This window comes from Geotrypetes seraphini, chromosome 5 (assembly GCF_902459505.1).
Source record: "Geotrypetes seraphini chromosome 5, aGeoSer1.1, whole genome shotgun sequence".
In the NCBI taxonomy this organism is placed as follows: Eukaryota; Metazoa; Chordata; class Amphibia; order Gymnophiona; family Dermophiidae; genus Geotrypetes; species Geotrypetes seraphini.
In genome coordinates, this window is record NC_047088.1 from 251,239,325 (window position 1) to 251,264,876 (window position 25,552).

The 25,552-nt window shown below is 43.0% G+C and overlaps 1 protein-coding gene across 1 annotated transcript; it reads right to left on the reverse strand.

Moving 5' to 3' along the window:
- Positions 1-1,121: 1,121 nt before the first annotated feature.
- Positions 1,122-19,980, reverse strand: TSN (translin). The gene is made up of 6 exons (XM_033946925.1): positions 19,818-19,980; positions 16,119-16,212; positions 11,600-11,696; positions 9,463-9,578; positions 6,587-6,666; positions 1,122-1,848 (listed from the first exon to the last, which is right to left on the reverse strand). Exons 1-6 carry the CDS (start codon positions 19,881-19,883, stop codon positions 1,612-1,614), a joined length of 690 nt encoding a protein of 229 aa, XP_033802816.1. The 5' UTR covers positions 19,884-19,980; the 3' UTR covers positions 1,122-1,611.
- Positions 19,981-25,552: the final 5,572 nt, after the last annotated feature.

Consider the following 25,552-nt stretch of genomic DNA (forward strand, 5'->3'; position numbering starts at 1 on the left):
TACTGGGAAGGGGGGTGGGAGTGAGAGAGGCGTGGACTGAGAGAAGGAATAGTTAGGTGTACATTTTTCCAATAGGGGGTCACATGACTAGAATTCAGGGATGTACTTTTTGGAACAAAGGAAGAATTTCTCTGTATAAAAAACATGCGCATCAAAGATAGGGCCAGAGAGATTCACTTACTTATGCTACGGGGAACTGTGAGCCCCCTGCTAAGCATATGGGTGAAGTTCTTCTCTCCATTGCATATTCTGAACTGACAATATATTTATTATTTCTGCTGTCTTTGCTGCTATAATTTTGTAAGCCATTATACGAACAATAAACAAATATTGTCTGTTTTGGAAGATACAATGCCATCTCGTAGTTATTCCAAGTAAAGCAGCCTTTACTTCAAAACCATTGGACCCCTGAGGAAGGCATGTTCGCCGAAACACAGACCGTGTAGAGTTTGGTTGGATTTTTATCACAGTACTTTTTATCACTGTACTTTAATTGAATTTTTATGGTTTTATGTGTCAGTGTTTAATAAATTATCTCCAGAACATCTGTATCCACAGTTTTTTGTTTGCACGTGTATTACCAACATATAATAAAAAAAAAATAAAAACAACAGGCTGGGAATTAAAAATAAAACAACTCCCATCCCTAGAAGTTAGTGCTGCACAAGTGAAAACAGCTTAATCCACTGCTTGCATTTTACACTTATCAGATAGAAAAAATCACTCTATGGACCTGTTCAAAGAGTAAAGTTGATTGAATGATGTAACACAATTCACCAAAACTTGCTCAGAATCAAGGAGGGGAAAACTGGGGCAAGCCCCAGAAAAACCACCTCACAGCCCAATCATCGCATGAAGGGTAAACGGTATCATTATATCATTCCATGTATGCTTGTATAAATGCCCCATTTTTCCCCTCCTTGATTCTGAGCAAGTTTTGGTGAATTGTGTTACATCATTCAATCAACTTTACTCTTTGAACAGGTCCATAGAGTGATTTTTTCTATCTGATATATGCACCTTTTCACTCTTGTTACATTGTGTGTAACTTGTCCCCAATTTCTATATTTGACTAGAGTCTGCATTTTACACTTGGCATACCAAAACAGCCAACTTCAATATATAATCACTTGAAGGAAAATAATTTCAAGTTATTTGTTTAATTGCCCTGTAGCATGGCATATCTTTCTGTGCATTTGGAACCTATATATCTCTTGCTCAGGTTATCAGGACAATGACACTAATATCAATACGCCTAAAACTTACTGCAGGGCTGCCGAATAACCCTTGGAAGGGTCATTTAAACAAACAAAAAAGGAAGAATGCCAATAATACAGCCGAGTCTCTCATTAGCCAGCAGAAACCGAAGGTACAACAAGAAGAATTCCAATGTTGTTGAGAGAAATTACTGAAGGGCAAACGGCAAATGAAATTAAGTACAACTCAGCAAATGGAGAGCTACAACCTGTGTCTTAAGCACACATTTAATAGGAGGGAAAAACACACCATGTAATTTGACTGTTGTGCCTCCAACAACAGCTGGAAAGTAAACGAACAGGTCCCAGTCATTTTTGCACTGGCATTAAGGTGTAGAACAAGGGAAGCAAGCACTTATTCACCACTACCAACGACAGTTGCTGCGTCCTTGCTGAGTCCCCGGATAGAGAGGTCATAGACGACTTCCTCAACCTTCTTCACATCATATTTCAGCCCATCATAGCGCTTACGTAGAGAATCGTTCTTCAGGTTGAGAAGGCGGAAACCTGAATCCAGTTCATTGATGAAAGTGGAAATGCGGAGAGGCCGCGAGTAGTCCCCAGCGGTGACACTGTTCACTGCCAGCCTAGACTGCACAGAACAAAAGCAAGAATAAGTAGAAGGCTTCACAAAACACCACATCAGCTTGGTCCCATCTATTTAAATGCAAGCCACTTGCCCTAAGCCTAAGGAGACCATTAGTAGCGTCAAGTGCCACACAGACTTTAGGTGTACAGTGGAATGATGGAGGAGGCCTAGTGGTTGGTTACAGCTGCTGTCTCAGCACTCTGAGGTTGCAGGTTTGAGCCCAACCTGCTCCTTGTGACTCTAGACAAGTCACCTAACATGCCACTGCCCTAGGTGTCCCCGTTAGATTGCGAGTCTGCCAGGACAGATAGGGAAAATACCTGAGAGTTGCTGATTACTATTCAATGAACTATAAACTGCTTTGAGTGAATCTCTTCATGAAAAGGCAGTTAATAAATCTAAAATAATGGGCTCCGTGATATTTAATGTGCACTAATCTTTAGTACATCTTAGTAAAAGGACGCCCAAATTAATATTGTTTGAAATTGATTCTAACTGTTACTGTACTTTATTTGATTACATGTCTCGCCAAGAAGCCCTAGGCGAGTTACACAAAAAAAATACAAAATAAAAATGCTATGGGGCTCATAATTTAAACAGAAAAACGTCTAAAAACCGGTCTAAATCGGCATTTGGACGATCAGTAAGAAAAAATGTACATATGCCAATAATCGAACGGGTTTTAGACGTATTTAAAAATTACTTAGGCCTTCACAGTCCTGCTGAACGACCAGAGCTAAAAGGGGCGTTTTAGGAGGAGTGGTGAGGGCGGAATTTGGGCAGGACGTGGGCCGTCTTAGACTTAGTCATACTGCATGTATAACCGAAGGCTTTACAACACTGCCTAGAAGAACTTGGACGTTGTGACTTAGGCCATCTAAAACCAGGTTTAAGTCCACAAAAAGTATCCAAAGTGATCAGATAAGCACTGCAGACAGAGCCCCACACACAGCCCCAGTGATCACTGATCACATAACAACAACTTTACATATCTGCCTCCAGAACATCAGCCCCTGGCAGCCTGGCATAGGAAAGCCTAGTAGAGATGCACAGAGGTGGCTTAAGTGGTATTGGGGGTGGGTTAGTGAACCATGGAGAGGAAGACCCAGGCCCATAAGCCATCAATGCATTTATGGAGAAATGTGCACCCCGAAAAAAAACCCAAAACCCCAAACCCTTTTGTACTGCCATATAAGTGGCTCCTGCAGCCATAAGGGCTAATGGGGTGATAAATAAGTGGGTCTAGTAGATTCTGGGAGTGTTTTGGGGGCTCACCATGACCTATAAGGGAGCTGTTGCGAGATGTTTATGTGGCACCCTTTTTGTGAAGTTCACAGCAGTGCCCTGTAAGGTGCCCCACTACTCTGTTGCCATGTCAGGGTGTCCAGTACTTTACTTTTTTGGCCGCTCCCATGTCCAAAAAGTGTTTTTCTAGGCATTTTTGACAAGGACGAATATTTGGATGAAAATGGGGTATAAAGATGGATTTAGCAGTCTGGACAATCCAACGGCTGGACATACAGTTGGAAGATTTTTGAAAAAAAAAAAAAAAAAAAATATGCTGGACATATTTTTTGAAAATGGACCTTTCCCCGTGTCCGACTTTGGACGATTTGCGAGTTAGGCCAAAACGGACTTAGACTCTGTTTCTTTTGATTATGCCCCTCCACGCATTTAAGATTAAAACAAAAAATAATCACAATTTACAATAAGCATTTTCAAATAAAAACAACAGTACAACCATATAATACAAAACAATTTAGCTTATGGACCCTTGTTGCTAGGTTTCTGCTTGACCTCAAAAACGGCAGTGGAACTACTTGGGCTTCTGAAATGGGTCACATTAAATCTTTTTTTTTTTTTTTTTAATTTATGCTAATGTTGGTCATAGTGAACATGAACTTGTTACTGACAATTCTGTAACTCAAGATTATATGCTTTTAAGTTACTGCCTTCTCCAAATCTACTGTACTTAATTTTATCACACTACTGGATATACACAGTGCTGGACATATTTGTACCAGAATACTCTCCCCTACCCTAACAGCTTACTAAGTGGGCATCAGAGGCAGGAATGAAGTGACAAAGAGCGTCAGTGGCAGAAATGCAATTTCAAACTTAAAACGACAGGAAAAAAAAATTCCAAAAAGAATAAAACCACAGAGCATAATCAAACACATCTGAGCAACTCGCTTGCAAAAGAAAAAGGAAGCAGGCAGAATTGAAAGATGAGCAATATCATTCTACAAGCAATTTGCAGATTCAAATGCATAACCCTAGTGTTCGGGACTACTAGACACATTGCACTAGAAAAAAACATTGAGCAGCCATTTCAAAAGGCAGAGAGAGAGGAAACCAGATCTTTCAGGGCTGTATGTAAAAAGATTATAATTAGTTGAAATGACCAACCTCCTTAAGATGTATGTAAAAGTGTATAGTGTATTGCCGTGCTCGGTGGGGGGGGGGGAGGTAGGATCGCGGTGGAGGGGGGGCAACGCGAGCGAGGGGGGGAGGATGCCGGTTTGCAGGGGGGAATGCCGGATCGCGGGGAGGGGTATGGAGCAGCGTCGGTGGTCTCAAGGGGGGGGAATGGAGCAGCGCAGGTAGCCTCGGGGGGGGGGGGGGGGTGGAACCAATCAAAGCAAGTTTCCCTTACTTCCTATAGGGAAACTTGCTTTGATATACGAGCAATTTGGTTTACGAGCATGCTTCTGGAATGAATTATGCTTGTAAACCAAGGTTCCACTGTATTTTTATTACTTAATTGATATTATTTTCCAAAGCTTAATATGACTTCCTTTAAGGTTTGTCACTTGTGCCAGAATATTTTTACTAAATTTAAGAAGTATCCAATTCTAGAAGGGAATAATTATATATTTGCTTTCTTTCAAATGGTATAGAGGTTTAAAAAGGGGAAAGGCATTAATGAAGTCATTAGGTTCAATCTAGCCATTTATTTCTGCATGAATTTAAACACCTAAAAAAAAGATAAATATAACTCATTCAGTCATACAAGAATGGCTCTACAGCAGGAGTGCCCACACTTTTTGGGCTTGCGAGCTACTTTTAAAATGACCAAGTCAAAATGATCTGCCAACAATAAAATTTTAAAAAACACAAACACACTGTACGCAGAGAAAATGTGAATTATCATTTATATTCCGTGGGTTTTCAAAGAGGTCAAGGCAGATGACTTTATGCAATGTCACCTCAGGAACAACTATACAAAAATAGACAAATATACCCCCTCCCTTTTTACTAAACCACAATAGCGGTTTTTAGCGCAGGGAGATGGGCTGAATACCCTGCGCTCCTCTCGATGCTCATAGGCTCTCTGCGCTAAAAACCGCTATTGCAAAATATAGACAGCAAATATAAATTCTCAAAACAGACACATTTTGTTAGAAGGAAAAGTGTGCCTTTTTGCAGATGATACCAAGATTTGTAACAGAGTAGACACCGAAGAGGGAGTGGAAAATATGAAAAAGGATCTGCAAAAGTTAGAGGAATGGTCTAATGCCTGGCAACTAAAATTCAATGCAAAGAAATGCAGAGTAATGCATTTGGGGATTAATAATCGGAAGGAACCGTATATGCTGGGAGGAGATAAGCCGATATGCATGGACGGGGAGAGGGACCTTGGGGTGATAGTGTCCGAAGATCTAAAGGTGAAAAAACAGTGTGACAAGGCAGTGGCTACTGCCAGAAGGATGATGGGCTGTATAAAGAGAGGCGTAGCCAGTAGAAGGAAGAAGGTGTTGATGTCCCTGTACAGGTCATTGGTAAGGCCCCACTTGGAGTATTGTGTTCAGTTTTGGAGACCGTATCTGGTGAAGGACTTAAGACTTGAAGCGGTCCAGAGGGCGACGAAAATGATAGGAGGCTTGCGCCAGAAGACGTACAAGGAGAGACTGGAAGCCCTGAATATGTATACCCTACAGGAAAGGAGAGACAGGGGAGATACGATTCAGATGTTCAAATACTTGAAGGGTATTAACGTAGAACAATCTTTTCCAGAGAAAGGAAAATGGTAAAACCAGAGGACATAATTTGAGGTTGAGGGGTGGTAGATTCAAAGGTAATGTTAGGAAATTCTACTTTACGGAGAGGGTGGTGGATGCCTGGAATGTGCTCCCGAGAGAGGTGGTGGAGAGTAAAACTGTGACTGAGTTCAAAGAAGCGTGGGATGAACAGAGGATTTAAAATCAGAAAATAATATTAAATATTGAACTAAGGCCAGTACTGGGCAGACTTGCACGGTCTGTGTCTGTATATGGCCATTTGGTGGAGGATGGGCTGGGGAGGGCTTCAATGGCCGGGAGGGTGTAGATGGGCTGGAGTAGGTTTTAACGGAGATTTCGGCAGTTGGAACCCAAGCACAGTACCGGGTAGAGCTTTGGATTCTTGCCCAGAAATAGCTAAGAAGGGAAAACTTAAAAAATTTTAATTGAATCAGGTTGGGCAGACTGGATGGACCATTCGGGTCTTTATCTGCCGTCATCTACTTTGTTATATGTTACTAACTCTGTAACACCACCGCAGAGCTCTGTGTATTTCAGCATTGTAACACCTCACAACTCCTTATGGTAATATCTCTACAGAAGCTAATGTATTATATCACCTTTACAGAAGCTCATGTAGTGTAGCGACTTTACAGAAGCTCATATAGACCGCTCTGAATCGACTACTCAGTCATTAGTAGCGGTATAGAAGCTCTCAATAATCATAATCTTATTCTTACCAGTTCACTAGCGAGGGTCAAAATACCAGAGAGATAATCTTCAATATCTAGATGAAATCCTCTGTCTCGATCAGATTCAACTGAAATAGAATCAGAATTAAATATGGACAATGAAATATAGACCAGGCAGTGCAATGGCCATAATCTCATGACAGCAACTGAAGCAAATAATGAGTGTAAATAAAGCTTTAAAAACTCAAAAATATTATATATACTAAGAGGGTATTTTTTAAAGCTGCTTGATTTATAATAAACCAACAGTTTTCTCCTTACACTGTAGTTTTACACTGCCATGGTAGCCAACCATCATATCCCCCCCAAACCGATCAGCACTTGTTTTTATCCTCCAATGCTGCATTAATGAAAACACACCAGCAACCCAGTATGAGTAGCCCTCCCCCCAAGGTACACCACAGTGGGTAAATTAAGACCAAAGAAGCAATGATACAGACAACTGCTACTCAAATTGAATGACACAGGGACAAAATTGTCCCCGAGGGATCATAATATCCCTGTCCCATTCCTGCAAACTCTGCCTTAACTACACAAGCCTCGAACACTTAAGATATTTTAAGTGTTCAAGGCTTGTGCACATGAAGACAGAGCTTGCAGGGATGGGAAAAATTTGTTCCCAGGGAGAATGTGGCGCAGTGGTTAAAGCTATAGTCTCAGGACCCCGATGTTGTGGGTTTAAACTCAAGCTGCTCCTTGTGACCCTGAGCAAGTCACTTAATTCCCCCATTGCCTCAGGTAAATTAGATAAAATTGTAAGCCCGCTGGGACAGACAGGGAGAAATGCTAGAGTTAAATCGGGAGGATTTGGGACTCCCAGGTATTATACCCTTACAATGTAGTTTTTTTTTAAATGACTGATCAAAGAAATGGAGAAGCTTGCCACCTGCTGGAAATTGAGAAATATTTGATTAGCCAGGGCCTGTACCAGATTCTTAATTGATATCACAGTTCAATACTTCAGTGTCCACCTGCTGGTAGGACAGGACAAACCCAGGCGTCTTGATTGGTCTGGTGGTACAATAAGGCACTTCCATTTCCCCGTCAACTGTGCTCCCTTGCAGTGCTGCTATTACAGCTTACCCTAAAAATACCGCTGTTGTAGGTTATTTTCTGAATTCTCAACAGTGGACATACTGGCTGGGTATGGGGGAAAACAGAGAAAAACATGCAGTGTATGGGGGCCAAACTAAAGAGTATGCTGGGTGGGTGTGGGCTACAAGTTTGGATCAAGCAAATATTAAAATGTACCCTGAAATAAATAAGGCAGTGCTTTTCAACTTTAAAGTAGAGAATGACACGGTGGCAGTTACCCGTGGGTAGCCGCGGGTGGGGTGGGGTGGGGAAGGAAAGTGCTCACTGCGGGCATGGGGGACAAGGCCATCCACTGCCCTGTGGAGCAGTGAATGGCCTTGTCCCTGCAGTTAAGGGAGAGAAGGCGCACGGTCACCTTCCTACCTCTGGCCAGATCTATCTCTCTCCCTCCCCCCTTACCTTTGTGGCGCTTTAGAAAAGAAACTGAAGCCGGCGGGACCTGCCACTTCTCCGGTTGCGTCAGAGAAGAAGCTTCCACCCACACACACGCAACTGCAGGGCGGCACAGGCAGCTTCAGTTTCTTTTCTAAAGCGCCGCGAAGGTAAGGGGGGAGGGAGGGAAGGGACCACGCACCTTAAGTTTCTTTACGCCATGAATGTAAGGGGGAGGGAGATTCTTGAGCCGCTGAAGGGCGGCGAGAGGGAAGGGTGGATGCTGCGAGGACGAGGACGGGGCGGTGAAGGGGATGGTGGTCTGGTGATGGGGCAGTGATGAGGACAGATTTTTTTCCCCGTGTCATTCTCTACTTTAAAGTCCAACTTCACTCTTAGGCAAACACAATGAGGTCATAAAACAGCAACATGCTTGTGTATGCCGTTATCTGCTAAGCATGTTAGCTAAGGCCTCGCTTTCCAATTGCCTCCTATGAAAGTAACTTTTTAAAGTCATACATCTCAGTGCTAGTAGAAATGGCTGAATTGTTCCTAGATGTAAACTGTTACTAACAAGAGAGGGAATGGACCCAACTGCAAGGGGGAGATGGGACTTGTATACAGCCAGTTTGGGGTTACACATTCAAAGCAGTTTACATACATACAAGCACCTGGCGTAATGGAGGATTAAGTGATTTGCCCAGGGTCGCAAGAATCAATCTCACGGTGCTAAGGCAGCAGCTCTACCACTAGGCCATTCTTCACCTCTGATTTTGACCACCAGCTCAAACCTAGTATCCTTGTGTTACAATTAATTGAATTACACTTCTCCCTCCATATTCGCTGCGATAGGGGATTAACAGAACCGCGAATACAGAAAAACCGTGAATCACTTTTTCATACGTTATTCGCTGTTTTCTATTAAAAAACATCGTGAATAGGGTGAAACCGTGACTAACACGGTGGGAGACCTGGCCTGTTCCTGAAGGAGAGGCAAAACACGGTGAAGAAAGTGCTGGGAATTGGCGATTTGCTCTGTAAACACTTGGAATCAGCGATTTCTCTATGCAAGTTGACGTCATTTGGGGTGGAGGAGACAGCAAGCTAAAAACAGCGAATAATCGAAACCACGATTGCTGAAACTGCAAATAGGGAGGGAGAAGTGTAGTTGTAAAAAAAAAAATAAAAATAAAAAATTAGCTATCCAATTGCTAAGAGTACATGCAGAAGAAAGTTGTTTAATTGGTCAAACTAGATGCTGGATGAAAGCAGACTGTCCAATTCTCATTTCTGCAAGTCTTGCATCATATGCTTTAAGTCTGCAGTCCCCACAGACTGCATTTGAAATTGAGTTCCCCAAAAAATACTGGGATGCAAGATGATTGAAATGAACTTACTGCCAAGCACTGCTGCTGTAGCTTCTCGAGTCACTAATGTCTCAGATTCCAGATAAACAAGAAATGCTGCCAGGAAGACCAACCGTTGTAACACAAATCTCCAGTGCTCATGAAATCTAGGTAAAAAGAGTATGCTCCATTAACTTGCTGAGATCACACATGACACATACTATTTGCTCAACCAGTCTAGCTACCACTGAAGAGAAACACCATACCGTTTGTCATAGTGTGCCAGCGGCGGGCCTTGCATCCATTCAGACAATGCCTAAACATGCCATTACACTTCCCCCTCCGTATTCTGTATCTACAGATTCGGTTATTCGCGATTTTTGACCAAAAAATAAATTTTAATTTTTCGGGCTTTTTTTAGCCCCGTTAGTCTCACCCCCCTTAAGTCTTACCCCCTTAAGTTTAGCGGATTTTCAGGCAGGAGTGATCTTCCCACGCTCCTGCTCCGTGCAGATCGCTCACAGGAAATGGCTCGAGAGACTACGGGAGCTCAAAGCAGCCATTTTCTGTAAGCAATCTGCACAGGGCAGGAACATGGGAAGATTGCTCCTGCCTGAAAACCCACTAGACCACCAGGTAAGGCTTAAGGGGGGGGGGGGGCTTACAGGGCTAAAAATAGCTGTGGGAAAGGGATAAGGGCAGAACCAGCCCAAATATTATTTGCGTTTTTCCATATTCGCGGCCGACTCTGCCCCTAACCCCTGTGAATACGGAAGGGGAAGTGTAATTGTCTTCAAATATGCAGCACCACAGGTTGTGTGCTTGGCTTTATACTGGTAGAGTTAATTCAGGTTGGTTATTTCAATATGCTTGCATAGGGAGCCCCAGAAACCCAACAACTCAATGTGGAAAATTAAGGCAGAAGCTTTTACATTCCAATACGGCCCAATCTAGATCTTCAGCTCATAGTTACACAACAGTTACTACAAAGTTATACAAAAACAGTCCAGGAATGGTAACAGTAAACAATCAGGATGATTCAGCAAGGCCATGTCCATGAGCAGAATACCCACTGGAATAAAGATATAATACTCTATGGAACAATTAACGATTGGGCAGGTACCCCCCCCCCCGGAGAACTAACCAAGGCTGCAGTAACAATTTTGTATTAGAAAGAAAAGACCCCCCCATCCATTCCAACTGGCAGCGTTCTTGCTGTGATTTTAGCTGCTCTATCAATAAAAATAATTTACAAAAAAACCCCAACAAAAAACAGTTACTGAAAGCTGCACATTGCTATTTGCTACTACAGAGGGCTCGACAAATCTCGAGTGCCAGGAAATTGCATTCTGGTGCCTGTGATTTCATACCCTCAAAAGATGAATTCATTTTGCTCTGGACGCTGGAGTTGTCAATGATGCTTAAGTAGTTCACTGCACTTCGTGCTGTCTCTGCCCCGGTCCACTTTTGCCGACAATAGCTAGCTGGGGTTTGGCTGTATAGCTGCGTCAGGACAACGGACTCACTCTCTCGGCCCTAACGTTAAACACTCATCACTGACAACACCAGTGTCCAGAGCAAGATAAGCATGCACAGCAAATGTAATAAGTAAATGACATACATGATAAATTTGGTAATGTGCATGATTGCTGAAATATACACAAACTTGCTTGGACTGGAGGTTTTTTTGAGCCAATGAGGTCGTTTCCCTTTCCAGTATGCTGGCTTACTTTTGTACTTGCAACGTACAGGGATCTGAGGCTCTTTTCCTCCTTTAAATGAAATTGGATTTTTTCCCCCCCCTACCGTTTCGGGGGTTACCCCTGGCTAGCCGCAGGTAACAGCCATTGTGTCATTCTCTAGTTGATATGACAACCGCACAGAGCAGCGCCTACAATATAGGCACACTTAGGCGCCATTTATAGAACCTGGCCCTTACTGCCTTCTATTTAAGCAGCTCCAAGGGCTACCGTGTTATGGATGTGATAGTGCAGCAGTAATGTCAGTGTGCATGCAGACTCAATTCTTCATCCCCTATATGCCCCCTCTTAATTTTTAAAATACCACGCACATAGTGTGCACAAATGGCAACATGCAAAATCTTTAGCGCATTCTGCATGAGGTGCATATTAGCACCTAATGCAGGTTAGTAAAAGAACCTCTAAATACGCAAGCTGCTCCTACACACCTGTAATATTGCTCAACAGGAAACTTAGTCTTCAAAGATGCCAACTGGATCCTTACACTGCTGAAGTGTTCTCGAGCTTTCAGACATTTTTGGGGTACTACATAAAAACAAGATATGCAGAACAGAGCACCTGAGAACAGATTTATGTCTAAGCAAAAAAGAATGCTAGAGTCTACCGTGTTTCTCCAAAAATAACATCTAGCATCATTTTCAGGGTAGGTCTTAATATAAGCCCTACCCCAAAAATAAGCCCTAGTCCCGGGATTTGCTGGCAACTCTTCAACCCGCCCCCCCCCCCCCACCGCACCCCTGCTGACCACAAGTGGGCCCTACCTTCAACCAAAGCAGCACTCTAAACAGGCTGCCTGGCATTGTCCGTTGGGGATTTCACTCTGCTGCATTACTGATGACATCAGTAACGCTGCAGAGTGAAATCTCCAACGGACAAGGCCAAGCAGTCTGTTTAGATTGCTACTGGCCCGACACTGCTTCGGTTGAAGGTAGGGCTGGCTTGCGGTCAGCGGGGAGGAAAGGATGGTCAGCAGGAGTTTGGCTGCACAGTGAAGATGGGGGGGGGGGGGGTGCTCAAGGGTTCTGCTGCCTGAGGGATGGGAGGGAGGAAAGGCTAGAAGCTGGGCAAATGTTATGCTTCACAGGGGGATGAAAGATGCTGCACATGTGGGAGAGAGAAAGGAAAGACGAAGAACTGGGGTGAAGGATAGGAAGGGAGAGATGAGCATGTGCTTACACCAAAAATAAGACCTAGTGCCTTTTTTGGGGCCCCAAATGAATATAAGACACTGTCTTATTTTAGAGGAAACACGGTAGCACTTATGATGATCTACAGAATGCAGAAACTGATTCTCTACTACTATGCACAAACACAAATCCCTTGCGATTAAGCACTATCAGTGCATGACCACTTTAAATTCCTTGAAATCTCTTCATAAATTATCCAAAACATTTAAAACAATTATTCAAAATTAAATTCTGATGTCTTGTCTTTTTTTTCTAGTTATCAGCAAAATGCCACTCTCTACTGTGCTCATTGGGCAGAAAAGCATCCTGTTTTATTTCAACTGGATCCATATTTTGGATTCGTAAATGTGATAAGAACATCAAATTCTTACCTTACTTAGGTTCCTTTTTATCAAGCCATGGTAGAGCATTTTAGCACGTACCAGCAAGGTAAATGATCTAACGCTCATAGGAATTGAATGAGCGTCAGAGCCTCCAGACATCTACTGTGGATGTCATTGAGGGCTGAGCCGCCCTCCACCAGAAGAGTGGTCATCTTCATCACTGCCACCTTAGAAGACGCAACTGAAAGCAGATAAAGCCTAGTCAGGGCTCGTGCTACATGCAGCCCTGTCTCTGGGGTATCCCACTTTACCAAAATAAGGACCTTCATCGCTACATAAATATGAAAGGCCTTCGGAGGCTGCTTAGTACTTGACATCATAGGATAAGCAGCAACCTCCAGTGATAGGGACTGTCTGGAGAGGAAATCTTTAGGATCTCTAGCACCCGCTCAATCAGGGACGGTAAATCTTTTTTTAAAATAGCATTGCCACTGTGGGATTGTCCTCGTCTTCCTGAGGAAGCTCCTCTTCCTCCAATGGGTTCACCTGAAAGTGGCATGACCTTCCCGACCAAGGGTCTTCAGACCCATGCGCCAAAGCAATGGATTTTTTAAATTTTTATTTATATACCACCTATCAAGGTTATGGGCAGTTTACAATCAAGTACTCAAGCATTTTCCCTCTCTGTCCTGGTGGGCTCACAATCTATCTAACATATGGATGCTTGGTCTACATCTTTCTGGGCTTCCATCCTGGGTTTTTTGGGAGGAAGGATTGATAGGGAGCCCTCAAGATCCACCATGGACTGCCCCACATTGGGCCTTTGCATTAAAAAGGGCCAGTGAATGAACAGCACAAATTCCGTGGAAAAGGGAATGTCAGACCTCCTACCTCCCTGTGAGCGGGCCGCTGTCCTGACTGAGGCCCCCTTTCACTACTAACGCTACCAAGCCCTTGCCAGCTACCAAACCACATGCTGGCAAATTAAATGATGGCCATTGCCACTCTTGAAGGAGATACTGTGCAGCCCATCAAAATTTCCCCTGATGTGGCCACCACTCCCACCAAAGCTTCCTGCCCCACGGCACTGTCCAAAGTGGGCCAACTGCACACTACACAGTTGCCCGATGCCAATCTCCAGCTTTCACAGCAGAAGCATTGCTTCAGTCTCAGCGGGAGCTGCCTCCCCTTTTCCATTCGCAGAAATCTCAAGGCAGAACAGGCTAAAGTAAGTGCTTCTTGCAACAGTTCAGTGTCCCACTGCCGAGCATTACTTTAGGAGGGAACACCCTACAAATGCCCTTTTCTCTCTTTTTCCTTTCAGAGGCAGAGAACACTCTCAGGAACCATGCAGCTCCAGAGGCTCAACTACACCCAGGGAACAGGTCAGGAGCCACAGATAATCCAAGCTGCATAGGTTGGGACCATTCGCCTGCTAGACAAGAGAGGATACTGGAGAGGAGGCTGCTGCACAGGAGGGTATATGCAGAGCTCAGACAATCTCTCTATCGCCACCTGTTGGTAGATGGGCACAACCCACAAGTCTCTAATCTGTGGGATGTTATGGAAAGCACATTATGCGGACACCAGAGCCTCCATGTTTTCTATTGCAGGGGTGAAACTATGGAATGCTCTTCCTGAGCAATTACATTTCTGCGCCGAGAGGGCTAATTTTAAGAAACATCGGAAAATTTATGCGAGTTCTATAATGGTTATTTATTTTAAAAATGTATTATTCGCAATCATCCTACAATTCTGAGCGTGCTACAACATATATAATCGTCAAATAATACTAACAGCACAACATATAAAAACTTCACAGAAAACTAACCATAAAAACTACCACCAAAAAACAAACAAACCAGCAAACAATCCCATCATTCAAAAAAACATTTCTTAAATAAAATAGTTTTAACCAGTTTCCTTCGGGCTAGGAATTCCACAAGAGAGCCCCTTGCAGAGTGAGCATTGATCAACAATTACTCCTCAATTTTACCCATTTCAAGGAAGGAACAATCAAAAAACCCTCGTTTTCGGATCTTAATACTCGAATACTGCAGGATGAGTTTTTGGTTAAGTCAGAAACAGAGAAACATGATGGCAGATAAAGGCCAAAATGACCCATCTACAGTAACCATTATCTCTTCCTCTCTCTATGAAATCCCACGCCTTCTTGAATTCAGACACAGTCCGTGTCTCAACCACTTCTGGGAGACTGTTTAATGCATCTACCACCCTTTCTGTTAAAAAAAAAAAAAAAAAAGGAAGAAGTATTTCCTTAGATTACTCCTGAGTGTATCACCTCTTTAACTTCATCCCATGCCTTCTCGTTCCAGAGCTTCCTTTCAAATGAAAGATACTCGACTCATGAACATTTACGACATGTAGGTATTTAAACTTCAATCATATCTCCCCTCTCCCGCTTTTCCTCCAAAGTATACAGATTGAGATCTTTATGTCTGTCCCCATACGCCTTATGATGAAGACCACATACCATTTTAATAGCCTTCCTCTGGACCAACTCCATCCTTTTTATATCTATTTGAAGGTTCAGCCTCCAGAATTGTACACAATATTCTAAATGAGATCTCGCCAAAGTCTTATACAGGGGCATCATACCTCCTTTTTCATACTGGCCATACCTCTTCCTATGCACCGTAGCATCCTTCTAGCTTTCGCCGTCACATTTTCAACCTGTTTGGCCACCTTAAGATTATCACATACAACCACACCCAAATCCAGCTCTTCTGTTGGGCACATAAGTTCTTCACCCCTAAACTGTACCGTTCCTACAGATTTTTGCAGCCCAAATGCATGACCTTGCATTTCTTAGCATTAAAATTTAGCTGTCAAATTTCAGACCTTTGTTCAAGCTTCACTAGGTCTTAATTCATGTTATTCACACCATTCTGGGTGTCTAATCTATTGCAGATTTTGGTATCATCTGCAAAGAGGCAAATCTTACCCAACAGCCCTTCAGCAATATCGTTTATAAAAATGTTAAAAAGAACAAGCCCAACAGAACTGTGAGGCCCACCACTGGTAACGTCCCTTTCCTCAGAATGATTTCCATTGATCACTACCCTCTGTTGCCTTCCACTGAACTAGTGCCTGACCCAGTCTGTTACTTTGGGAGCTGGATCAGTTTATCATGTTTATATTATGTATGTTTTTATTGGAACCTGCCCCAGTATAAGGCAGTGTATAAATTTAAAAAATAAATGAATATATATATATATATATATATATATATCTATTCTATTGCCAGGTACTTAAGACCTTGATTGGCTACTATTAGAAACAGGATACTAAGCTTGATGGACTTTGGTAATGCCTGTGATCTTAAAATAAGTCCAATTGGGTCAATTTAAGGAAAAACAGAGCTTCCCTGATGATTCAGCTATGATAAAATGTGTCTGGCGACAACAAGAACTCACTGTCTTTAAACCCGGTTCCTTGATGGACTCCCTGTAGCACTGTTAAAATCTCTCTAGCTGTTTGCTCCAAACCCTGGACCACTTTCCTTATTTCCTGCAAGGAAAGAAAAAACAGAATTTGGGGGGGGGGGGGGGGGGGGGGGGGGGAGGGGAGACAGTGAAGGTGAAGGATAATTTACTAAAACATGCTAGCAGAAAAGAAGTGAAAATTATAAGTACATTATATTCTATTTAACATAGTAGAACTCGCAGCACTGCAGCATGCTGCTACAGTCTCCAAAAACTTTTCAGAATGATGCAGGATATACATTTAATAAAGGGTAAATAAACTAAAGTCCTGAGTTTTGGCATCTATGTAGTTTTAGTCATATCTTACAGCTAAATAACTAAGAGAAAAGGACACCTTTCTGAGCAAGTGAGCATTAATTTTGTTCTGTGCTTTGGTGAATTAAAAGATTAGGACAGAAGAGAATTTGTAAGTTTATTGATAAAAACCGTTTTGAATTTCATTAAAAAAAAAAAAAGAAGCAAACTTTATTACATGTTGAAATTGTGTAAAACTCTTAATTAAAAACTTGCCAGAGGCTTAAACTTAACTGTTAAGCAGTGATGCAGCCACAGGTAGACCTGGGCCTACCCAGTTTGGTCTCGGATCCACCCATAATTCTGGCACCTTTGTTATAGCTGGCAGGAATGCCTAGGCCCCACCAATAAGAAGAGGTCCTTCTACTTGATGCATCCCCTCCTGCATATGCTTAGTTTTTGAGCATGCTTTGTGGGTGGGGAGGGGGCAGCAGCCACTCAGGAGCACATAGTTCAGAATGAGATCCTTGAAAAATACCAGTATCAACACAGGAAATTTTGGGAATCCCGATAAAAGCATTTCAACAAAAGTGAAAGAAGGACAGGAATCTTTAAGAGGAGAACAGAATAAAGGCTGCAAATTATCACTATCAACTTCTAGGCAGCTTGTAGACATAGTACAGTCTTTGCTGATCCAACATACACCCGTTGACATCACTGTAGCTTTTTTCACATTTTCCTGCCATCCAATTCAGGGGAAGGGCAGCATATACTGTACTTCTATTTGGCTTTACCACCGAATCCCTGCTTTGGTAAAACCAGAGGACATAATTTGAGGTTGAGAGGTGGTAGATTCAAGAGCAATGTTAGGAAATTCTACTTTATGGAGAGGGTGGTGGATGCCTGGAATGCGCTCCCGAGAGAGGTGGTGGAGACGAAATTAATAGTAAATATTGAAGAACTAAGGCCAGTACTGGGCAGACTTGCACGATCTGTGTCTGTATATGGCCATTTGGTGGAGGATGAGCTAGGGAGGGCTTCAATGGCTGGGAGGGTGTAGATGGGCTGAAGTGAGTTTTGACGGAGATTTCGGCAGTTGGAACCCAAGCACAGAACCAGGTAGAGCTTTGGATTCTTGCCCAGAAACAGCTAAGGAGAAAAAATAAAAAAAATTTAAATTGAATCAGGTTGGGCAGACTGGATGGACCATTCGGGTCTTTATCTGACATCATCTACTATGTTACATGAAACACACATTTTCTATGCAATCTCAACATGTTTTGTGTTATACAACTTTTCAGTTATCCAACAGTGGGCCATACCTGTTTATGTTGGATAATTAAGACACTACTATACAAAATACAGAAGTGTCTGTATACAAATGCTAGAAGTACAAAATATAAACACAGAATAATTAGAGTACATATCATTAAATGAAAAGGTAAATACAACGGGCATCTCAGAGGCTTGGTAGGAGGAGGATAACAACCAATGGGACACTAGAGAACAAATTGATTCCCCCCTTTTATGAAGCTGCTTTAGTGTTTTTTATCACTGACTGCGGCAAAAAAACTCTCCATTTTTCAAAGTTCTAATGGAATCAAAAGACATTTAAAGGGATAAGTATATTACTAACACCTACACCACAGGTGGAACTCAGTAAAACACAGATCTTCCCACTGCCATATTAATTGGCATTTCATTCACCTGCAGCTTCCTTTGTTTCGACTGTAAATTCCTTAACTACTTCTTAACTATATTGCCCCCAATGTTTTCTATGCTTTACTCCAGACCCCAACCCCTTTGAAAATTTCCTACACAATAAACCAACCGTTAAGTGCCAGAACAGCCCATTGGATAGATTTCCAGCAGAAAACTTATCAGCGTGGAGGAGTAGCTTAATGGTTAGTACAGTGGACTGTGATCCTAGGTTCAACTTCAATTCCCACAGCAGCTCCTTGTGACCCTGGGCAAGTCTAGAGAATGACACGAGGACAGAATTTGTCCCCATCCCCACGGTTAACCATGGGAAACCATCCCCGTGTCATTGTTGAAGGAGAGAGGGAAGAATCAGAGTATGAATGGGCTCAGCCACTGACCCTCAAGCCTTGCATTGAAGAATGCTGGTGTAGAAGGACTGAGGTTGAGAGAGATGCTAAAGAATGACATGGGATGGTCTCCCACAGGGTCGGAGACAGATTCTGTCCCCATATTATTCTCTACTTCACTTAACCTGCCATTTACTTCAAGTACAAAAACTGAGATTGTGAATCCACTAGGGACCGAGAAAATACCTGCATATAACTGGTACAGTGCTGCATACATCTAGTAACACTATAGAAATTATTAGTAGAAGTCATTCCTTTCAGCTTGCTGCCCTGTATGCCTGGAACAAAGTACTCAAGTCCATCCTCCTTCACATTCAAAAGTAGGCTGAAAAACCACCTTTTTTGAGGGCCTGGATCCAGGTGGATGAAGCCCTCCTGGAAACAAAGACCCCCGCTCTGTCCTACTTTGCTTAATCCCACCCACACAGGTGAACTGTAGGTCATGGGGACAGGACAAAGAGCCAGACATAAGTCAGCATGGGGTCTTGCCCCATACCAAAACCAGCAGTGGCTGCCAAAGGAAAAATTACACTCTGGTCTTAAGGTTAGGGTTAGGATCCAGAGGATCTTGCTTTTACCCAGGCCCCCTTTTTGAGACAGCCTTCTCTAACCCCCCCCCCCCCTGCTAACCAACAATTTAACCATCCCCTCTGACTGTAACCCCTACCCTGGCGTCTTGGTTGTCTGTCTTCTTTAGACTGTAAGCTCACTCGAGCAGAGACTGTCTCCTTTGTGACTCTGTACAGCGCTGCATACGTCTGGTAGCGCTCTAGAAATAATTAATAGCAGTAGTAGTAGATAGAGATTCTGCTGCAAAGGACTAAATGTACTTTAGCGCAGTGGTTCCCAGCCTTGTCCTGGAGGACCACCAGTTAGTCACATTTTCAGGATAGCACTAATGAATATGCATGAAGCAGATTTGCATGCCTGACACCTCTATTATATGCAAATCTCTCTCATGCATATTCACTGGTGGTCCTCCAGGACAGGGTTGGGAACTACTGCTTTAGAGTCCATACAGGAAATGAAAAAGCCGAAGACTCTAACCCAGGTGTGGGCAATGAGGGCCGGAATCCAGTCGGGTTTTCAGGATTTCCCCAATGAACATACACGAGATCTACTTGCACGCCCTGCCTCCCATTGTATGCAAATGGATCTCGTGCATATTCATTGGGGAAATCCTGAAAACCCGACTGGATTCCGGCCCTCATTGCCCACCCCTGCTCTAACCAATGGCCCCGAAGAAGAGGGCCTGAAAACCCGACAAAAGGCCCGGCGACCGTCTCACCTCCCTGATATCCTGGTCGGCGCTCAGGCTGTTATGCAGCGTCACAAACACTTCACTCACGGACATGGCGAGGGGACTCGAAACCCAACAGAATGGAAAGCGAGCAGGCGCGAGCCCTATCGCGAGGGTTGCTAACGTCACGCGGAAGAGACGCCAGCCGGCTTCTCTCCGCCCCCTTTTACGGGCTGTGGCGGCGCAGGGCACTGACGTCACTGCGGCGACAAAGGCGGGTTGGTGGCGATATCTAGTACCTTGCCCTGCGGGGGGGGGGGGGGTGGAAACACGATATTTTCTAACGTATTTTGGAGAGATTTATTTCATTAAAAGACGACGCCCATCTGCTGCGTTAGGAACCTAAAATTTTAGGTGGCGATGGAAACCGTTGAACAACTAACTGTTTGAAATCCTGCTGTTCTTGGCACGTGACAATTTATTTTGGCCGCTTATTGGCTGGTGTTAGCCACGTGTGGCTATGGATACAAATAAGTTGTCAGGGTGACCTGGGGAGGGCCTCGACTGACGTTTAGTTGGATACTTTTACTTATTAATGGACTCGGTAGGATTTGAAACCAATTGTGCTGGCGTAGACCCTAGCTCTAAACCAGGGCTCTCCAACTCAAACCTTTTGCAGGGCCTCAGAAAAAAAAAATAGTTAATATCTTATTAAAGAAATGACTATTTTGCATGAGGTAAAACTCTTTATAAATCTTTCCTTTTGGCTAAGTCTTAATAATAATATTGTCATTTACATTGGAACCTTGGTTTACGAGCATAATTCGTTCCAGAAGCATGCTCGTAAACCAAAATACTCGTATATCAAAGTGAGTTTCCCCATAGGAAGTAAGGGAAACTCGCTTGATTTGTACCACCTCCCCTCCCCCCGGCCACCCAAGCTGCTCCACCCCACCCCATCACATCCCCAAAAGACCCCCACCCCCCAAGGCCACTGGTGTGCTTCCACATCTCCCCTGCCCCCCTGCGAACCAACATCCCCTGCCTGCCTGCACTGAAGGCTTACCCTCAATCTGGCACTGGCACACAGCACCAACCCACAGGAGGTGCTGGTGCCTGAAGATCGTGCTGCTTGCCAGACTGGGCCTTGAGCATTTGCGCATACTCAAGGCCTTCTGGCTCTCACCTCTCTCCGAGATTCTCGGAGAGAGCGAGAGCTAGAAGGCCTTGAGCATACGCAGATGGCCAAGACCCAGTCCGGGAAGAGGCAATGCTGGTTCATGGGGGGGGGGGGACTCACAAATCGAATCAATGCTCGTTTTGTGAGTCACAATTTGCGAAAATGTTTTGCTCATCTTGCAAAACACTCGCAAACCGCATTACTCGCAAACCGAAGTTTGACTGTGTAGCTGAAGAGACATATGATCAAGAAATTGTTTTATTTTACTTCGGTGATTATGATAAACATATCCAGGGCCTCCAAATAATACCTGGTGGGGATGACTGTGGGGGTTGGGTGAGTGCGAGGGGGGGGGTGAATGTTGCTGATTATGGGATGAGAACGAATGGTGTGAGAGGGCTTTTGAGTGGGGTCTGGGGGATGGCTTTTGGACCTATGGGAGAAAATGAAAAAGGTGGAGTGTGCACTGACTCCAGGTGGGGACACTTCCAGTATTTCCTGTTGCAAGATTGAACTGGGGAAGGGGGAATCTTGTATTTTGGTTTGCTTTGCCTTTGTCAGCTGTTCATGTGTACCTTGCGGTATTTGATTGTCTGTTCTGGGGGTGTTCACTCCTGGCTGTTTGTATTGCTTCATTGTTAATAAATATATATTTAAAAAAAAAAAAATAATAATAATAGTACCTGGCGGGCTGTGAATTTGAGACCACTGCTCTAGACTCACTTCTAGTTGCACCAATTTGTGAAAACATTTAACTCGTGTAGCCGCAGGGCTGGCCCATCATTAGGGGGACTGGGCAGTCATCTAGGGTAGAAGCTTGGGAGGAGGAGGCGCTAAAAGCAAAATAATAGGTTCTGAAAACTACACAAAGAACTACTACTTTTATTTTTTCTATACAGTGCTACCAAACACAAGCAGTGAATTAACACAGTACTTTCACAAACTTCCTATTTGTTCTGAGCTATATGTCCTCCTTTTGGACTTCTTCAGATATTTCATCCAGATTTTTTTCTAATTTTTAGGAGACTAATCCTCTTTCTTTTATGTGCTTATGAACAACACACCTGTCCATATAACAAGAGAAACTTATCTCTGACCCAGTGGTTCCCAAACTTTTTCTGTTTACGGCTCACTTAGGGGTCCTTTTATTAAGGTGTGCTAACTGATTTAGTGCACGCTAAATTATAAGGCATACATTATATTCTATGGACGCATTAGCATTTAGCGCACCTTAATAAAAGGACCCCTTAATATTCCAAAAATTTTCCATGACTCCCCAGATCAAACAATAGTTCTTTAATCTAATACATACCTGATAGTTGTTAGCTTTAAATTATTATTAATTTTAAAAATTAAAACAACTTATAAAGGTCATTTATTTGAAAAAAAAAATCAACAACAAATATAAAAAAATAATCACAAAAAATATTGATAGAACTAGTAAAATGGATGAGCTTGCTGTTCATTCCAAATCTTCTCAAACCTCAGAACCATATTTGATATGCCCAATCTCATTTCTTGTTCCACATTGATTTTTGCTCAGTATTTGCTTTTTATCACAGTGAGCGCCGAAAACCTAACTTAACATAAATAGGATGTCGCATACTGAATAAAGATTCTCTGTGCTCTACTGCAAGGTGACAAAGGAAGGGAGAGAGGGGGAGAGTAATGCTGCACTCGATTAAGGAGAGGGAGCGAGGAAGAAAGAAGACCAGGGAAGGGAGAGATGAAAAAAAGATGCCAGACCACAAGGAAGGAAAGGAGATACCAGGCCATGGAGGGAGAGGAAGAGATGCTAGGGCATGGAGAGAAGAGAAGGTGACAGCAGTGGCGTACCTAGGGTATGTGGCACCCGGGGCCCATCATTTTTTGACACCCCCCCCCCCCTCATGTAAAATTTTTTTTTTTTTTTTTTTTTGCAATAACCATGAAATGGAATAAATGGTCAGAATAGAAACAGGCAGTGAAAATTTTCTTTTTTTTTTTTTTTTTTTTTCCAAAGTATTTTTATTGAGAATGGCAAAAGGTCCAGACAAGCAACCATGGTCTGTACAGAAACTTATACATTATCAAAAAGAACACAGAATGAGAGTAACAGCAACAACAAGCATGAACAAGCCTCTCCCAAGAGAAAATTGCCAATGAGAGGCATAGCAATACACAACAAAAGGCCAAAACTTGGGGCAAGCAAACAAATCCCACCCCAGAACCCACAAGAATAATAAGCCGGACTAGACCCTCAGCCATATTTTATAATGAAAAAAAACCCCACAAGCAACAACACCCAGACCGCTCACCAGACACACCAATCCGCACAACAAGCACCCAAGAAACACCCAGCCACCACCCAGACAAAACTACCAGACACACCTACCCCACCAAGCCCAGACCCAACCCCCCCTCCCCAGAGAGTGCAAGCGCAAAGTGGACCGTGAAAAGGGCAGCTGCAGAAGTGGAAAGCCCCAGATAAGTAGGTTAGCTAAAGAAAGCCCACAGATAGAAGAAATCAGGATAACAGAAGTTCCAACAAATGCTCCCACAGAAAATTTTCTTTTATTGAACCTCATTTATGTAACCATTATTCCAAACATAACATAACATAAATTATGTCTGAATTGTCATGACATCAGAAGTACATATGGAGTAGTTGCAGGTGATGCTTGGGACAGTTCTGATTATGTTAGTTTGGTTTTATGTGTTTTTTTAATAGAAGGGTTTTTATTTCTTTTTTTAAGGTTTTGTAGTTTGTGGTCGAGGTCAATAGGTTGTAGAGTTGGGGGTCAAGTGTTGCAGCTCGAATGGCTAGGAGGTTGTCGAACAGTTTTTTTCTTTTGACGTTTTTGGTTGGAGGGTGTGTGAATGGTGCGTGAGTTCTCCTATGTCTGTTTGAAGTGGATTGAATTATTTAGCTGAAGAAATTAGTTACCCCCCCCCCCCCATTCCACACACATTAATTCTCTTCCATTTTTGTTCCCATTATAAAAAAACACTGATAAGTTCCCAGGAAAAAAATACATTAAAATAAGAAGTGAAAACAAAGGCCCCTACAGATGAGAACATAACATAAGAATAGCCTAACTGGGTCACACCAATGGTCCATCATGCCCAGTAGCCCATTCTCATGGTAGCCAATAGTGCTGCCCGATTCAGAGAAAAATATTTCATTCGATCCGATTCACCCTGTTGAATCGATTTTTCGATTAGATTCACTGTTAATGACACCGCTTTTTAAGTTTAAACAAAGTATAACAATAAATTTCACAACAACAATAAATTTCACAAAGTACTTAAAAAAAAAAAAATCACATTTTTCCATTAAAGCAGTTCTGGAGACATTTGCTTGAACAGTCTTTTTTCCCAGTCCATAAGCAAGCAATATGAAAAAGATTTCCTTAATTATCTACTCAAACATTTTTGCTATTTACTTTCATTGTACCTATACTATTATTCAGTAGAAAAAATGGACTTAACTGTGCAGGAAATGAATCTCCTCATACACCCACCATATAGTGCAAAAATGTGCAAAGGTCTGTTTTTTTCTTTCGATCACTACATAGCCTAATGCCACACAAGCAGCGCTGTTACAAACATATTCTGAAGGTCAATGCTAAGGTTGACAAAGTTTCCTTCCTTGGACCAGAAGGAGATACTGACAAACCACTGGAAGAGATTCTAAAACAACTACCCAGAAATAACACCCAAAGACCCACTCAGTGTGTGAACCAGTTGAGTGGAGTGGACTAACTGGGGGTGGAAATGGGCCCAGAGTTTGCTCAGCAGAATTTCCCAGACTACCTCTTCCTCTCAACACACTGACATGCTACCACCACCACCAACACTAGGAACACCTCACCGAGTATGCCAGCAATGCTTATAAACTTTATAAAACACATTATTATATTTTCTTATAAAGCATATATTTTAACTGAACTCAGCCTTGCCATTCACAAAAATAGAAAAGTTCCCATTTCAAGCTGTCTCATGTACACTTTTCAAATCTAACATATTGTAATCACAAAACAGAAAATAAAATTATTTTTTCTACCTTTTGTTCTCTGATCAATATTCAAATCTTGTTGGTCCCAGGCTCTTGTTGTCTTGCTTGCCAGGGTCTCCTTTCTCCGTGCTAACCATCCGTCTGCCATCTCTGTTCTCCCCTTCCGTTTCCCTTCCCTCTCCCGGAGATCTGGCATCTTTCCTTTTTTTTGTCTCCATCCACAGATTCACCTTTTCTCAACTCCCCACCACCCCAGGATCCACCATCTCTCCCTTTCTGTTCCCAACTATCCTCCTATCCAGTATCTCTATCCCCCCTCCACACCATCCCCTGTTTCCAAGTTCTCTCCCTTTCTGTTCCTTCCCTCCCTAAATCCCATTATGCACCATCTCTCTCCCACTCCTCTGTTTTTAGACCCATTATTTCTAACCCCCAAAGTCTGGCATATGCATGTATCTTTGAACCCCCCCTTCCCTCTCTCCCTCTGTGTACTTTTACACCAGGACCCCCCTCCCCCGAAGGTCTGTCCCCCCTCCGAAGGGCTACACCCCACCCCTGAAGACCTGCACCCCCCGAAGGACTTTACCTCCCACCCGAAGGTCTGTC

Bases quoted from the DNA above. Each gene is read 5' to 3' on its own strand.
- TSN (XM_033946925.1), bottom strand. From the start codon at position 19,883: ATGTCCGTGAGTGAAGTGTTTGTGACGCTGCATAACAGCCTGAGCGCC. The intron at 11,697-16,118 runs GTGAGTTCTTGT...GTTTTTATGTAG, and splicing joins AGGAACCGGGTTTAAAGACA to TACCCCAAAAATGTCTGAAA. The intron at 6,667-9,462 runs GTAAGTTCATTT...ATTCTATTTCAG, and splicing joins TACAGCAGCAGTGCTTGGCA to TTGAATCTGATCGAGACAGA.